Raw genomic sequence first — 18,540 nt, forward strand, 5'->3', positions numbered from 1 at the left:
GTTGATCTATCGGCACGCTTTTCTTGATCTATTGGTACACTTTACTTTTTGCCACGCTTTTATCTATTGGTACGCTTAAAAGCGTGACTGTATGTATAACCCTATAGCCACGTTTTTAAAGCGTGCCGAAAGATGAATATACAGCCACGCTTTTAAAACGTGCCGAAAGATGGATATACAGCCACGCTTTTAAAGCGTGCCAAAAATTAAAAACTTGTCGTTACACTTCAAAAGCGTGGCCTAATCCTTTTTCAAATAAAAAAAAAGGAAAAATAAGAAAAATAGAAATACTAATAAGTTAATCTTTCAAATAAAATATAATACTAAAAAATTAATCTTCCATTGATTTATATGAATTATGTACATGATAAAACATGAATAAAATATTTAAAAAAAATAAATTCAAATTCCAAAATAAACATTTAAAAAAATTACAATTCTATGTTATAAAAAATCTAATCTAATTCCTAAACAACATCCGGACTAATTTGTAGCACACGAATGGTTGCCCGCAACTCTTGTATAGCTGTTGGAGATGGAGAAGCTGTTGAGCAACAGTAACCTGTATGCATGAGAACTATACAACAAATTGCAAATTCAGTACTAATTTCAACCATGTCAAATTTATCACTTAGTAATCAAAACTAGTAGCCTCCTTTTTATAATAATACGTACCTGCAACAAGACCCGAGTCATATGTGTAGACATCACCTCTGACCTGAACATATTAATATTAACTCTCATTACTTGGTATAGCATCGGAATTCAGAATATTAGAGGCTAAAGGCAGATTTAAATTTCATACATTGGGTTCCCAAATAAAAAATATAGGTACATTTTTCTAATAGCAAAGTGAACAAATGAAAATTTTCATCTCATCTCATTAAATCATTTCATTAACTGAATTAATGTAAAAAAATTCATGCCGGCATCAAGGAAGCATTAGTGAAAAGTATGCATTAAAATCACATAAAACATTGACAAATGGAATGTAAACATTGCATTGACTGCAACGATAGCAAGCAGCCATAATGAATCAAATGATGCATATAAGTTGGCACTAGTTGAGCATGTTCAAACTTGAAACACCAGTTACATTAAAAAAAAAAAGAAAAATACTCGATGTCTGAGCTGAGGTTTCAACAAATACAACAAACATATAGCTATTACTAAGTAGTGGAATTTCACACTAAGAAGAATAGTGGCAAACCATATGGTGGTAGTGTCCAATTACAGCCAATACCACTATACATTAATGCATCATCTGTTATCTGAAAGCTCATCAAAATTCACAGCACTGAGTTAACATACAAATGAAACCTAGAAAAAAGTTATGATACCTTGATAGTCTCGCTTAAATCTCCAAAACCGTGGAAGCTGTGCAGGGGGCAGAACTACCAGCGGGCAGCTACTCTAAGAGCACAAATTGTAATAATCTCATTAAAATCATATTTCTTTATTTCTCAAGAAGTTATCAATTAAGAGTCTCCTATATAAATACTCTCTGAAGTACCTAATCATATCACTCTGCATCACAAGCATGTTGCAGAGTAGTTTATTACAATTCAAAAATCACAGAAAATATACACATGGTCATTGGTTAAAAATGGACTCACCTCTAGATCTTGAATCTGCTCAATGCGTGGGTCCTCAATTCAAAACTAATCCAAATTCAAAACTTGTTAATTTCCCAGCCTTTGAACACCTTTTGATGCGCCCATTGAAACTGCCTTAGCAGACTCAAATGATTCTAAGCACAAATATTGCATGGGAAAGAAAATAAACATAAGAATACTCATGTTAATCATTAACCCTGAGCAACAAAGTGGATTAAGAATGAGCTATGATACAAAACCCTACCTTGAAGGCCTCCATATGGTTTCAACTTCTCAAGAACTAAAGCTAGAATTGGTCCATGAATGTCCAAAACTTACTGTCATTGCAGCAGAGGCTGGCTTCAGAAGTTGTGCAGCTTCAGCAAAACTGCTTTGCACAGAAAGTTGCCTAGATAACCAATCAAAAAGTTCTTTACGCCCCTTCCGCACCAAGTTTAGAATCCGTCAAAGCAATTGTAATATAAGGAACCTACAATAGTAGCATACTCAGAGGATAGACACAAGACAGAAGAATCACTTAAAAAAAGATTGAAACAGACCATTTTATCAAATTGAACTCCTCCCAAGTCAAATTGAAGTGTAGTCTTACAACTGTTTGAGAGTGGAATTACTTTCTTGACCTCCAAGCCTCTGAACAGCATGGACAAAGGAGAGATGAAGATTAGGAGTCCAACGAAGCCTTAGCATCTTTGATCTCACATATTGTCTCACACCACTCCCTCTCTTCCCTTCTCTTGATGCTGTGCTGCTGCTACTTGGGTTTGCTGAATTTCCTTCTTCATTGTTATCCTCCTCCTCCTCCTTTGCTTCATTATTATTCTCTTCTTCCAATTCCTCATCATCACTCATAGCCGCTCCTTCATTCATGTCAAATGAATTTTCCTCACCCTCATTATCATTACTACTCTTGCCGCCACTTCCTTCTTTGACATATCAGTAGCTGAGCACTACCACAGCTACAGCAGAACAGAACCAAATGTCAAGAAGTTTAGAGAAAAAAAAATCCTAAACCACGGATCATATTAGAACAAAAAATAGAAATTTAGAAAAATAAAAAAATGAAGAACCAAGAAAATCAAATTCAAAAATCAAATAATCAGATCAAGGAAAAAATTGACAAAATAATTTACCACGGCATTGTGAACGTTGAACATGGCTGACGGAGGTGCGACGAGTGAGGGAGATGGAGACGGCGGCGCGACGACTTCAGAGAGGGAGACGGCAACGCGACGGGTGCTGAACCACGGAGGGAGGAGCGGTGATTGAGGGTTTGCGAAATAGAGTGAGCAACGATTGAGGTTCCGAATCCAACAAGGGTTTGCGAGACAGAGACCACTGAGAGAGTAGGAGGGCACGCCGGGACAGAGACCACTGATGGTGCGTGGACGGAGCAGCGCCGATGGAGGGTTCCAAATCTAACGAGGGTTGCGTCGATGGTGCGACGGTTGGGTGCGAGAGACCGTCGAGAAACAGCTGGGCGCGAGAGATCGTTGATGGTGCGGGATTGGGTGCGACAGAGAGAGGGATGGGTGTGAGGGCTAGATGAAGGGCTGGGTGTGAGGGTTAGATAAACATGACGGCGAGCTGTGTGGTGCGACGGTCTTGGCGATAGGCAGTGATGAACTTAGTGCGATGGCTTGCTGGGTGCGACGCCTTGCTTTTAGGTTATCTTCTAGGTTAAAAATGAATCTGGAAATAAAAGTGAAGTGTATGAGCAGTTACAACTTCTATAGGTTAAAAGTTAACTTAGAAAAAAGTGAAGTGTGTAAAAAATAGGGTGGCACTCTATCGGTACGTTTTTGTAGGGTGCCTATATAAACACAGTATATGGGCACGCTTAAAAAATGTGACTGTTAGAAAAAAATTAGTCACGTTTTTAAAGCGTGTCGATTTCTCTCTATGGGTACGCTTTACAAGCGTGGCAATAAGAAAGCGTGGCCAAATTTTAAATAAGTGGCCACCCTCGTAAAAGCGTGCCGATTTTCCTCTATGACCACGCTTTTTAAGCGTGGCAAAAAAAAGTGTGGCCAAATCACAAATCAGTGGCCACTCTCGTAAAAGCGTACCCATAGACCACTTTTGGGCACGCTTTAAAAGCGTGGCAAAAAAAAGTGTGCCGACAGACCTTTTTTCTTGTAGTGAGTAAACTAATAAAATCGGTCAAATTCGGTGAAGACCGATCCAATCGAACCGTTTAGAATTTAAAATATTTTGAAAATGTTTGAGGTAGGGTTCAAACCCCTGTCCTCATCCTCAATAAGAGAAATGTCCTTCACAATCATCACCAGACTATCATGTTTCTTCTTAATATATATGAAAATTATAACACATATAGATATTTTTCATCAAATAGTTTATTTCTATTTAATAGATTTTAATTTAGGTTATAAACTTGCTCATTCTTAAATTAATTATATTTTTATTTAACAATAATTATAAATCCACTTATTTTTTTTTTCATAATTATATAATATCTATTAATATTATTTTTTAATAAATACTTATAGTATATAATAGTATAATAGAAGATATAAACTAATTAATAAATTATTAAAATTTAAAAATAATAGTTATTTTAATATAAAAATAAAATAAATTTTTTTATGATAGAGTAAAATTAACAAAATACTTATTGTTCCTATTTCATATTATTTTAGAATAGCTAGATATTCTTAAAATGTTAGTGAAAATATGTATATTAAATTTTAATTTTAAATTTTTAATTATTTTTTATTTTTATTTATATTGAACTGCCAGGTCAATCGGTTCAACTAGTGACCCACCGATTAAACTAATAATTCAGTAGTCTGATCGGTTAGATCACCGATTCAATTTTGACAACTATACCAAAAACTAAATTTTAAAAAATAAATAATATTTTTCTTCATCATCAATATATAAATCGTGTTAGGATATTGTATTTTACAAAAAAAACACATAAATCGTGAATGATTCAGTAACAAATATAAATACATATAAATTATGCTAGGCCAATAAATTTTTTAAAGTTGTAAATAAAATCCACTAGTCTAACATGATTTATAAATAGAGGCAAGCATTATCCAATACTCTATTACGATTTATGTACAAATAACTTCATACTTATTAACACATCAAATATTATCTGATAAAAATAAAATGAATTATAAAATTTTAAGTTATATATGATATTCCTATAAAAAATAATATTTATAAATTTATAATAATGAAAAATCAAACAATAATAATAAGTTTAAATTAATAAAGTAAAAATATCCGAATAAAAAAAATCATGATTTATTTTATGCAAAAGAAGTAAAAACTATATAAAAATTTCGACACCTAATAATGTGTTGCATTTCTAGACAGAATTAATAGAAAAAATTATTATATTTTTCGCAATCTAAAAGTTGAAAAATATTATCCTTATCTAATTGATTTCTCAAATATATATATACGATCATACTTGTAAAATAAAATAAAAATAAATATATGATTAATAGTTACTTAGTTATCATAACTAAATTAAGAGTGTTTTGAAAATAATCAATCTGTAATTAGAAACGAAAATTTATTTTAAAATTTAAATTTGTGTAAAACATGATAAATAATATATTGAAATAAAAAGAGTAATAAAATGCTATGAAAGAAATTGCAGCACTTTAAAGTTTAAACTTTAAACTAATGAGACTCTTGTATCTTATAAAAGTAGGAAAAGAATTCTTTATTTTTGTGTCGTCAGTCGTCACTGTTGAGTGTTCTATATGTATACATGTCACTGAATGAAAATAGCCCACTATTTTGGTAAAATAAATTGAGTCTCATAATCTTTAAACATATTCTTTAATTTTTATATCACAGAATATTTTGCTCATTTTATTATTAAAGTTGACTTTTGATTTTATATACAAAGAGATATGGATGATCAAATAATTATTATGCATGCATCCGTGTAAAAAAAAGGTAATGTCTTTTTCATCATTGGCAGCAAGGCGTAAATTCTTTACATTATATTGATAGGGATATAATTATTTATATAATTTTTTATTAATTTAATTTAAAAAAAATAATTTTATGATATAATAATAAAAGTTATATGATTAAAAAAATTAGAATTTTATTTTTATTAACTTTTAAAGAAAAAAAAATAGTATATAACAAATAAAAAAGAAAAAAAATATCTATATAAATATTCAAGCAAAATATAAAAAAAAATTATTTGAAAGAGATGTGTTAAATATATAATTATTTATGTGTCTTGTTTTATTAATTTAAATTAAAAAAACGTGATTTTATTACATATATTATGACAAAGACGTCATTAATTATTAACTTTAATTCCTTCGATACATTGAAAATTTTAAATTCTTAGAACTTAACCGCATTTACCATTCTAGCTATATAAAACTAATGAGTACTAAAGGGTCTATCTAATTAAAATTAGTATTTAACTATTTATTCCTCGCAACACTCTTATATCATACCCTCTTTATAATATTACACTAACGAAATAAAAGAAAATTGAAATTCAGGTGGAGTCAACTTCACGTAAAATTGATAATTGAGAATTGTTAGATAAAAATTTAGTCAAATTATTTAAATTATTTAACGGCTCTCAACTATCAACTTCACATGAAATTGACTGCACTTAAGTTTTCACCGTAAAAGAAAATTCAAAGAAAATTAGACACCGTACTTGGAAGAAATTTGGCACTTCCAATAGGTGGTGATAGCTTGCACTATGGTGCTTGTTTTTGGAGCCTATAAAAGGAGGCCTTTGGTGCATGAGTTAGATGTATCAATTGAAGCAATGTCTAGGTCCTACAACGATATATGAGCAAATTAGAGGGTGGAAAACACTTTGAATACTTTCACGGTTACATTTGAGTTGCATCGTTATTTGAAGCAAATGGCCAGCTTTGTAATCTCGGTGTTTGTTTTCTGCCTATTAGCAACTTCATTATCCGAAGCTCTTAATGTAAGGATATATACTATGTAACAATTTTAATTTGTTTCGCTGTACTATATACTTAATTGCTTCAAATTAATTTTCATTCTCATCGATTTATTATGAAATTTTTTTGTTCTTATCCATTAGATAAAAATTCAACTAAAAAGTCAAACTTTTATGTCAATATTAATTAACCTTTTTAAAAAAATTTAAATGACAAATTTTAAGTCGTAAATATCAAATTTCAAATTATAATTCTTAAGTTTTAAATACTTGAAAATTTTTGTAATTTTAAAAAAATAATTAATATTAACTAATTAAAAACTAATTTTCTATACTTATTCTTCTTTATGAATTGAATATAATTTTATGAGTATTTATGCTTACTATTTACTACTCTATTAAACTGAGTTTGCAAGTGTTGAGTGATTTCAGTTTAAGCTTTATTCCACAAAGGAGCAACAAAATTGGATAAACCATGGTGGAGACATATACAATAGAAGATATGCCAACAAAGAACACAAAATCAGCCGTGAAACCGTTTCAAGCTTAAGCCTAAAATGGAAATTCTACGCAGGAAAAGACATAACTGCAACCCCATCAATCTTTGATGGAATTCTCTATTTCCCATCATGGAATGGTGAAATCTTTGCAGTAAGAGCAAGTGATGGAAGCCTTGTTTGGAAGCAAAACTTGCAAGAACTGACAGGGTTAACACCAACAGGGTTGGTTGGTGGTGTTAATTGGACAGTGGCTAGGGCAACACCAACTATAGCTGATGAATTTGTGATTGTTGGAATCTATGGTCCTGCTGTGGTTATTGCTCTCAAGAGATTAACTGGAGAGTTAGTTTGGCAGACAAGGTTGGATAGTCATGATTCAAGTACTTTGACCATGTCCGGAACTTACTATAAAGGGTTGGTATATATATCTCTTCTTAATTTCAAGAGTCTTTTTAGAATTTGTATAAATTTTTTATATAAACTTTTTTTTTTTTGGTGAAAACTCAGTGCAATTAACTTCATGTAAAGTTAATTGTTGAGAATCGTTAAATGATTTAATAGATTTAATTAAATTGTCATCTAACGATTTTTAACTATTAACTTCATATACAGTTGCACCTGAATTTTTACCTTATCTTTATTTTTTTTTTAAATAAGATTTTAACTTTTTATTATTATATCATATAGAAAAAGATAATTATTACTTACCTAAATATATCTTCTTATAAAAATAATAGTTAACATGTGTTACGTACAATTTAGTAAAATATAACAAAATATACCATGAGGGTAAAGTAAAAAGAAATTAAAGTTTAATCACTTTAAAAGAGTTTTATTCGTATAAGATGTATTAGAAGTTTGAAAAGTTTTTTTTTTTTATCTATGAATATTTATATATTTTTGGGGAAATTTAAAAAAAAAAAATTGGACTCCTAATATCAATAAGGTTCTTGTAAAATTTAAAACTACTCCATTCTTATTAAGAAAAATAACAAATATAGTTTAATTTAATAATATATAATGTTATATTATATCAATAAACAAAATTATCACTAAATAAATAAATAAGAATATATTTACTTATTAATTATCATAATTAAAATAAGAATGTTATTAAGAAAATAGTTATTTTATTTCAATATATTAGAAATGAAAATTTATTTTAAAATGTTAATTTGTTTAAAAGTTGACAAATGTATTGAAATAAAAAGGTGTAACGTGTGAAAAGAAAAATCGTTCATTAGAGTTAGTTTCATATTAAAATTAAGAATAAGTCTAACTTAATTTTAAAAGTTAGTTTATGAAGTGAGAAATATTTTATATATTTATAAATTATATATCTAAAGAACATATCTATAAGAGATATAAGATTTTGCCAATGAACTATATCTCAAATGGTATAACCTTCCCATATTTATTTAGAAGTTGTCGATTCGAAACTCACTCCTAACTTTAAATAAAATAAAAAGAAGAGACATAAGACTTTTATTAATGAACTATAGTTCAAATGGCATAATTTTTTTATACTCAGTTTAGAAATTGTGGATTCGAGTATCACTTTTAATTTTAGAAAAATAAAAAAGACATAATAAGACTTTTAATAAAATGAGATGAAATTAAAGAAATCGTAGCATTTTAAGCTAATGAATAGTGAATTAATGAGGCTCTCTTGCACTTTTCAAAATTAAGAAATAAATTCTTTATTTTTGTTTCATTGTTGAGTATTCTATAATAATATTATCGATAATATTAAAGAGATAAAAAAATAGATCAAATTTATTTTATTTAATATTTATTAATTTTAATAATAATTAATAAATATTAAATAAAAAATTTTGATTTTTTTGTATTAATTTTTAATTATCTCTGTATATGCCACACTCAATCAATATGGCCAATTAATCTTATATAATTGCTTAGGGGTTTTTTGTCAATTGAATGTGTCGTCGTGGACTTCACGTAACCAATCTTTTTATTTATTTTCATAAATTATTTTATACGTTTCATTATTAAAGTTGACTTTAAATTTGATATGCATGTGCATATTAAGAAATAACAAGGTTAGATAGACCAGCACTATTTTGTATTTGGGAGCTGTTTTTTTTGTGTCTCCTTTATCGTCATAGATTTTACGTACGTAAGAGTTTAAGACAAAGTTGTCATTAGTTAACTTCTTTCAAATTTTACTGAATTTTCTTTTTGGTATACATATGCAGTTATTTTTGTATAAAATTATTGATAAATAAAAACGGCTAGATGATAATTTAATAAAAAAATTAACAGAAAAAAAATCTCTCATTCAAAAAAATAGTCGAATAGCACTTACAAATAGCAAAAAATACATAAGATCTAAAACAAAAACAAAAATGAATAAGTTTTATGTTAAATTATGATACGAGAGTAAATACATAATTCGATTACAAAAAATATTAAAAATAAAAAAAGATAAATTATAATCTCTATTATTTTTAAAACTACATAAAAAGTGTTGCAAACTTACTATATAGACAAATATTTTTTTTTCTTTTTCGAATAGATCCAAAAGTTTCTTAAATTTAAAAATATTTTTATGGAAAAAAAGTTTCTTTCATTATATTTTCATCCCATACTTGTAATACCATTTTTAAAACAATCCCATTACGTTACTGTTAGAAACAAGAGACCAAACTAAAGAAAGTGTTTTGTGTATGTTCAGTCTGATGAAAAGTACAATATATAAGGGGTATTTATAGGTGCTAAATAAATCAAAGTAATAAAGACATAGAATCCTATAATTAATATACAGATATACTATATAAATATAAACGATATTAATTGATCTAAATTGATTCTAATGATTCTCTAGCATCCCCCTCAAACTCAAGTGGGAGCTAAGGATACCAGCTTGAGTTTGGATACCAAAGTTCGAAAACGAGTCGGGTGATGAGATTTCGTGAAGATATCAGCAGTCTGATCCAGTGTTCCAACAGCAATGAGACGAACAGCATCAATAAGGATACGTTGCCGAACAAAGTGACAATCAATTTCAATGTGTTCGGTGCGTTCATGAAACACATCATTATGTGCAATCTGAATAGCACTGCGATTATCACAAAAAACATCAGTAGGAGACGATTGAGGAGCACCCAGATCTTCGAGAAGCCAACGAACCGAGATAACCTCAGCAGTGGTGTCAGCGAGGGCACGGTATTCAGCTTCTGTGCTTGAGCGAGCAGTGAACGTTTGCTTCTTAGCACGCCAAGAAATGAGAGCGTCGCCAAGAAACAAACAGTAACCAGTAGTAGAACGACGATCAGTAGGATCACCAGCCCAATCAGCATCGGAGTAAGCCTGAACAGCCAAAGAGGAATGGGCAGAAAAATAAAGGCCATGAAATAGAGTGCCTTTGATGTAGCGAAGAATGCGAAGAACTGCCGCATATTGAGTAGTACGAGGAGCTAACAAGAACTGGCTAAGTACATGAACCGGATAGGCGATGTCTGGTTGGGTGACAGTCAAGTAGATGAGTCCCCCAACTAACTGTCGATAGAGAGTCGGATTATCCAAAACAGTGTCATCCATAGGGGTAAATCGAACATTAGGCTCAAGAGGAGTAGACTCAGTGCGACTATGTGTAATCCCAGCGCGAGCAAGAAGATCTGAAGCATACTTAGCTTGAGATAGATAGATGCCATCATCAGTGGAGATGACCTCGAGACCAAGAAAATAGCTAAGAGAACCAAGATCTTTCATCTCAAAGGTACGGTGAAGTGAGGTCTTGAGATCAGAGATACCATCAACATCATCTCCAGTAAAGATCATGTCATCAACATACAAAAGTAGAAGAACAACTTCACATTCACTTTTACGAATGAAGAGGACATTCTCATGAGGGATAGAAGTAAAACCAAGACTGCATATGGTAGTGCTGAACTTGTCAAACCATTCACGAGGAGCTTGCTTAAGTCCATAAAGTGCCTTGCGAAGGAGACAAACCTTACTATCAGGACAAGGATATCCCGGAGGTGATTTCATATAGACTCTCTTTTTCAAATCCCCATTAAGAAATGCATTCTTCACATTCATCTGACTGATAGACCATTTTTTAACCGCGACAATGGCAAGAAGAGCTCTAACAGACGTATGACGAGCGACAGGAGCAAAAGTCTTTTCATAATCAATACCATACTCTTGCGTACAACCTTGAGCAACCAAGCGGGCCTTATAACGATCAATAGAGCCATCAGAGCGGGTCTTGATCATGTATACCTATCTACTGTCCACAACTTCCTGATCAGAAGAAGGATAAACCAAATCCCAAGTGTGTACTTTTTCAAGTACCTGTATTTCTTCCTGCATTGCTTGTTGTCAATTTGGATTTGTGGAGGCTTCTCTGAATGACTTAGGTTCATGTTGATGAAGGATAGTAGAAAAACAATGATAATCAAGAAGATGAGGAGGAGGATTCCTTACCCTAGAAAAACGAGTGGGAGGAGGAGGCATGACGGTAGGAGTAGGATCATCGTCCGGTCTGAAATCATCTAGAGATGGAGAAGGGAGAAGAAAAGGAGGCTGTGGAGGGTCACTCGAGATAGAATCTGTAGAATCCTCACTAGGAAAAAGATAAACATTGGGGTTAGTAAACAAAGGTGACTGAGTAGTAGGAATTGACTCAAAGGATGAGAATCGAAAAAACATGTGATGCTCCCAGAAGACAACATGAGGAGATATACGAATACGTTTAGAGAGAGAATCCCAACAACGATAACCCTTGTGTTTAGTGCCATAACCAAGAAAACAACACATACGAGCCCGAGGTTCAAGTTTACTATGTTTATGAGGCTGAAGAAGAACAAAACATACACAACCAAAAACTCGAAGAGAACTATAATCTGGGGAGGTATGATAAAGACGCTCAAAGGGAGTAACATTACCAAGAACAGAAGAAGGGGGTCTATTGATAACATGAACAGCAGTAAGAACAACTTCACCCCAAGTACGCTTAGGACACGAAGAAGAAAGGAGCATTGCACGGACAGAGTCAAGGATGTGACGGTGTTTGCGTTCAGCTCTACCATTTTGTTGAGACGTACCAGGACAAGAAAACTCAGACAAAGTACCCTGTGCTGCAAGAAAGGTTAAGAGTTTGGAATCACAGTATTCCATAGCATTATCACGTCGGAAAACCTTAATGACCTTGGAAAACTAAGTTTTAATCATAGTAGCAAAGTTGATATAGATCTGAAGTAACTCATGGCGATTAGTCATCAAATAAACCCAAGTAAAACGAGAATAATCATCAATGGAAACGACAAAGTATCGAGCTCCGCCCATAGAGGCAGTGGGAGCAGGGCCCCAAACATCAGAGTGAATGAGATCAAAAGGAGAGCAAGCAAGAGATGAATTATTGTGAAAAGATAGAGCAGGTTGTTTGGCAGTTTGGCAAGAAATGCAATCAAAAGATTCATTTGGAACCTAACCTAAAACACCCTGAGACACAAGAGGACGTAGTTTTCCTAAGGAGGTGTGGGCAAGACGTTGATGCCATAAGTGAAGGGTAGAGGGAGAAGAAGCAGCACAGAGATTTGGTACAGGAGAAATATGAAGATTCTCGAGTTCAAACAACCTTCCGACCTTACGTCCAGTCCCGATGATTTGTCTCGTCCGAGGATCCTGTACACGACAACCAGAAACGGAGAAAGTGACTTCAAAACCCAGATCAACAAGTTGACCAACAGAAATAAGATTAAAGTTTAATTTTGGAATATAATAAGTATCAGGAAGATTAAGAGTTGACTGGGATATAGAACCCTTGTGTGTTGCGTGCAAGAGGGAGCCATTTGCAGTATTGACAGAAGGTCCATTTGTAGTGGTAGACAAGGACGAGAAAATATTACGCAACGGAGACATGTGATTAAAGCAACCTGAGTCAAAGTACCATTTAAAATTACCTGGAGGGGTCGAAAAAGCAGCAGGGGTATTACCAGAAACGGAGAGAAGACGCTGAAGAAGAGATGCAATATCAAATAGAGAGACAGGAGACGGGTTGAGTGGATCAGGACGTGGTAGGCGAGTAGGGCAGGCAGTAATTAAATGTCCCAAGAGCTTGTAGTAACGGCAGAATAGCTGTGAACAATGGTAGCTAATATGACCTTTTTGGTGGCATGTGCGACATTCAACAGAAGGACAGTCGGAGAAGAGGTGCTCAGAACGGTTACAGTTTCGACAGAATTTATCCTTTCAGTCTGTGACAGCAAAAACATCTGACTTTTCCATAATAGTAGTCACAGAGATCAAGGAGAGGAGAGAAAACTGCAATTTTGGAGCAGAAAATGAGGAAACAGATGGCAAAATCGGAAAGAGCTCACCAAAAACCTTAGGGAGGGTCCCACTGTCGAACACGTTAGCAGCCACGTCAGATGCCACGTCAGCTGCTTCGTCAGCAGAGCAAGACACGTGGCAACACGCGATAGGAGGAAGGAGACGCGTCAGCGCTGACACGAGCACTGAGCTGGTAGCGGGTCAGAGAATGCAGGTCAGGTTGGATGCGGGCTGGGCGGATCTGCGTGGGTGCTGGCAACGACACGTAGCGCTATCTGGGACCGTTGATCCTGGGCGTGGATCCAACAGTTATGGATGGCATCTGGGGAGGGAGAACTTGAAGCAGTGACCGGACTTTCGGCGGCGTTCGAAAGCTTGCAACGAGTAGAAGACGAAGGTGACGACGGTGACGAACCAAGGCGTCGGGAAGAAGTCGAAAATGGAGGACAAAGTACTGCCAGTGAAACAAGATAACGGAGGTATAAACCAAATATTTTTGAAAAAAAAAATAACCTAAGCTCTTGATACCATGTTAGAAACAAGAGACCAAACTAAAGAAAGTGTTTTGTGTATGTTCAGTCTGATGAAAAGTACAATATACAAGGGGTATTTATAGGTGCTAAATGAATTAAAGTAATAAAGACATAGAATCCTATAATTAATATACAGATATGCTATATAAGTATAAACGATACTAATTGATTTAAATTGATTCTAATGATTCTCTAACAGTTACCAACATCATTTCTACCAATTTCTGCCAACTCTTGTTTATGATTGTGTTTAACGGAAGTGTCTTTATAGATGTGTCTAATAAAAATATTTTTTTAATGACTGTGTCTAATGGAAGTATCTTTATATATATATATATATATATATATATATATATATATATATATATATATATTTCCTGGATGTTTCTCCTTATTCATGAGTTTAAAATACCATAAAAAGAATCTAATATATCACAACGAAGAGAGAACAACTATAACGCAATTTTTTGAAATATAAATCTGGATCAGATCCAGATATCTAAAAGAAAAAACAGAAACAAAAATAAAAACCCAAACCAGAAAGAAGGGGCGCGCGGGAGAAGAGATGAAGAGATGGTGACGAAAGTAAAGTGGCAGTGGTGTGATGTGACCGGTGAAGAAGGAAAATAAAAATGTAATTATAAAAATAAAGATGATAATAGATAAATAATAAGGGAAGAGAAAAAGAGAAGGAAAAGAAAAGATGAGAAGGTTAAAGAGGGAAGCAGGGGATGGTCACCGCAGCCCTGGGACAGCGGCGACCCTCAAGTAGGCATCGTGACTTCCTTTAAGAGAGAGGGGGCTATATCTCTTTTCGTTTGTATCATTTGGTATTTTTAATTTAGTCAAATTTATTACTCTAAATTATTTCATCGTTGTCAAATATTAACTTCACATAAAAATAATGGATAAGTATGACTTTGGTCCCCAACGTAGAGGCTGAAAATTTATTTCGTCTCCGACCTTTTTTTCGCTATAAAATGGTCCCAAAGGTTTCAATTTGTTTTAAAATCGTCCTTTTTACCAATTTTATTTTTTTATTACCAAATTACCCCTTATTAAAAAATTATAAAATAAAATAAATATAAAATAAATAAAAAAAAAAGAAGAAAGAAATACAAAGAAGCAGGGGGTGAGGAGAGAAAGAAAGGGGGCGCAAGAAAAAGGGGGGGAGGAGAGAAGGGGACCGCCATACCGCGGCACTATTGCACCACCACACCGCCGCTCTGCCGTCCTGCCGCATCGCACCGCACCACCGCACCGTCCTGCCCCACCGCATCACCTCCTTCTTCTTCTTCTTCTTCTTCACCGCCCCCTACTGCGCTGCTTCCCTGCCGCCCTGCCGTCCTGTCGCACCGCACCGCACCACTGCACCACCTCCTTCTTGACCGCCGCTCTGCCGTCCTGCCGCCCTACCGCCCTGCACCACCGCACCACCTTCTTCTTCTAGATTTTTTGTGACATTTTTTACTTTTTTGTGAAATTTTTTGTGGAATATTGTTGTTGCTGAAATTTGAGTTTGGAATATTGTTGCTGAATTTGTTGATTATTGTTCAAAGTGCATGTTGCTTGAATTGATGATGACCATGATAATAATGGTGGTGGTGGTGGTGGGTTCTTGTTCAGCTTGGGCTTCTGGTTGATTTTGGTTGATTTATCTGGTTGATTTTGTTTGATTTATGATGATGATGATGACCATGATGATACTGGTGGTGGTGGTGGTTGATTTTGGCGTGAAGGGAGAAAGGTATTTTCGTCCGAATGACGTTTTTAAAACAAACTGAAATTTTAGAGACTATTTTGGAACAAAACAAAGGCCGAGAACGAAATCAATTTTCGGCCTTTACGTTAAGGACCAAAATCATACTTATCCCTAAAAATAACGTAAATGTGTGCCTACTTGTATATCTAACACTATTATACCTCCATATCTATAGGGCTTTTTATGTAGGTACATCTTCACTGGAAGAACTCACAAGCATTGAACAATGTTGCATTTTCCGGGGAAGCTTTTCAAAATTAGATATTCACACCGGTGCCATCTTGTGGCAAACCTACATGCTGCCGGATAACCATGGAAAACTAGGAGAGTACGCCGGAGCCGCCGTGTGGGGAAGTAGTCCTTCCATTGACGAGGCAAGGAACCATGTTTACATTGCCACCGGAAACTTGTACTCGGCGCCTTTGCGCGTTGAACAGTGTCAAGAGAAACAGAACAACCTAACTACGACACGGCCAACACACCCGGACGAGTGTGTTGAAGAGGAGAATCACTCGAATTCGATTCTTGCTTTGGGTTTGGACAATGGTGATATCAAGTGGTATCATCAATTGGGAGGGTATGATGTATGGTTCCTTGCGTGCAATAATTTATCTTCATCTCCTAATTGTCCACCAGGTCCTAATCCAGATGCTGATTTTTCTGAGGCACCATTGATGATCACCATTCATGTAAAGGGAAGAAAGGAAGATATTGTTGTTGCTGTGCAAAAGAGTGGTTTTGCTTGGGCTTTGCACCGGGACAACGGCACCATCATTTGGTCAACGGTAACAAATTTAAAATTAACATTTTTATAGAAAAAAAAATTCTTGAAATAATTTCTGAATTATTTTCTTGCGACTTAAAAATTACGAGTTCAAGTATACAATTATTAAGTTATAATACTTATACAATATATTACACTATGTGAGTACGATTTTTTTTTTCAAGTCCTGCGTTAGCGTGCGATGTACAATAAATTACCTTATATCATAATTTTATAGAATTTTATATCTTCTTATTAGCTAACAAGGGAAAATCTAATATTATATTCCTTTGAATAATAATGATAAAAAATATTAAATGAAACAATTTGTTTTCAAGGTTTTAGTTCTTTTAGAGGTATTAATTGATTATTTTTCTCCTTCAACACTTCTTTACTCTTTAGTAAGTAACTAAGTCTTGCAACAGTTAATTAATATTAATAAGAAAATTATTTTTTTAAGTCCATCATTATTTTAGATATATAGGTAAAAAAAAATGGATAGATAAATCAAGATTTTAATAAGTATTAGGCATTCTCAAAAATATTTATTATGTTTTTTTTTTGTTAAAAAAATATTTATTATGTTATATGTGAACTTGATGTATCTTCTATATAAATTCCAATAATAAGAGTGTGGTGCGTTTTGGAAAATGTAAGCAGGAAGCTGGGCCAGGTGGGCTTGCAGGAGGTGGATACTGGGGGGCAGCAACCGACACAAACATAGTGTACACCAACATTGCAAACTCTGATGCCAAAAACTTCACTCTTAAACCCTCGAACAAGACCACAACTAGTGGTGGTTGGGTGGCAATGGATGCTAATAGTGGCACAATATTATGGTCAGTAGAAAACCCAAGCAATGCCACTGCTAGTGGGCCTGTTAGTGTGGCTAATGGCATTGTGTTTGCTGGTTCCACAAATAGGAAGGGTCCTATTTATGCAATTGATGCAAATAGGGGTGAAATTGTTTGGTCTTATGAGACTCGTGCCACTGTTTTTGGTGGAATGTCAATTAGTGATGGATGTATATACTTTGGTAATGGGTATAAGGTTGGTATTGGATTGAATCTTGGCAACTTCACTTCTGGAACTTCTCTTTATGCATTTTGTGTCAATGTAAAATAACTCATATTGGACCAACGCAAGTTGGCACAGATGGATGAGGGTCTGTGTCCCTTAACTATCTCTTCTGGGTTCGATACTCACTGGAGGATGGGAATGGAGCTTGCTTGCTTGGGAGGGTCGCCCACTTTGTGTGCCTCTGCAGTACCCGATGGATTAGTCATTGGGCTTCCGGCCTGATGGATACCCTGGTGCAAACAAAAAAAAAAAAAAAAAAACTCATATTGGGAACTTGGTATGTACTATGTAGTGTTTCTTAATTAATAACATGGACTCAACTTTGGGTGCAATATATATAGAGCTAGAGCCAACATTTATTGTGGTGTACTTGTGACTAAATCATATTGATCAATGAATTATTTTGGTCAACATTTTTTTGGTATTATATATTTTTGGTCAATCTTGTGGGTAAGTTATTTTTCACAATTTGGGTCTGACTTAGCCCATCTCAAAGTCCATTAAGCATTATTCGTTAATTGAAGACTGGCCCAAGAAGCTCTCTTTGAATACACATTTATATTTTATAATAATAGTCTAACCTTATTTTTTTTTCAATTTCTTGTCTTGATAGAAGAAAGACTAATTTATCGTGGATTAGAGTTTTATTTAAGGATTTGTTACTAATTGATAGATTATTATATGTATGAAGTAGAATTCAAATCCTTGACACTTATTTAAATGAACTAGTGAACTAATCATTAAAATTAACTCAAGTTAATTTATGATAGTCTAACTTTATCTTCTAATAATCTAATTAAATAGTTTTATTTAAGAATAATTATCAGTGCCTCAACTCTCAAACTGTCTATAAATAAGATATCAACATTTGCTACAGGTGTTAAACAGGTTCAATATGTTAACTAATTGTTAGAATTTAATTAAAATATTACAATTTATTTTATAGTTGTTGTAGGTTAAGTTTCATAGCATTTGTAAGTTTTAAACAACTCCCATTCTTTACATTAACTTCTAAAGTATAATTAAGCTTGCTAAATTATAATACCAATAATC

The 18,540-nt window shown here is 33.6% G+C and overlaps 1 protein-coding gene and 1 long non-coding RNA gene across 5 annotated transcripts; one reads left to right on the forward strand and one right to left on the reverse strand.

Moving 5' to 3' along the window:
- Positions 1-318: 318 nt before the first annotated feature.
- LOC112744474 (uncharacterized) lies at positions 319-3,345 on the reverse strand. 3 transcript variants are annotated; one of them, XR_011871470.1, is made up of 7 exons: positions 2,747-3,345; positions 2,228-2,572; positions 1,861-2,085; positions 1,617-1,750; positions 1,341-1,413; positions 676-718; positions 319-577 (listed from the first exon to the last, which is right to left on the reverse strand). It is a non-coding gene; the product is annotated as an uncharacterized lncRNA (long non-coding RNA). The 3 variants fall into 3 exon arrangements; XR_003172792.3 differs by having other exon boundaries at positions 2,156-2,572; XR_003172793.3 differs by having other exon boundaries at positions 2,206-2,572; positions 2,747-3,341.
- A 2,725-nt stretch (positions 3,346-6,070) lies between these two features.
- Positions 6,071-17,914, forward strand: LOC112744475 (uncharacterized). 2 transcript variants are annotated; one of them, XM_025794120.3, is made up of 4 exons: positions 6,071-6,573; positions 6,982-7,463; positions 15,820-16,429; positions 17,068-17,914. In XM_025794120.3, the coding sequence occupies exons 1-4, from the start codon at positions 6,505-6,507 to the stop codon at positions 17,530-17,532; spliced, it is 1,626 nt and encodes a 541-aa protein (XP_025649905.1). In that variant the 5' UTR covers positions 6,071-6,504; the 3' UTR covers positions 17,533-17,914. The 2 variants fall into 2 exon arrangements, with proteins under 2 accessions (XP_025649905.1, XP_025649904.1); XM_025794119.2 differs by having other exon boundaries at positions 6,376-6,573; positions 17,065-17,914.
- Positions 17,915-18,540: the final 626 nt, after the last annotated feature.

This window comes from Arachis hypogaea, chromosome 14, assembly GCF_003086295.3.
Source record: "Arachis hypogaea cultivar Tifrunner chromosome 14, arahy.Tifrunner.gnm2.J5K5, whole genome shotgun sequence".
Taxonomy (NCBI): Eukaryota; Viridiplantae; Streptophyta; class Magnoliopsida; order Fabales; family Fabaceae; genus Arachis; species Arachis hypogaea.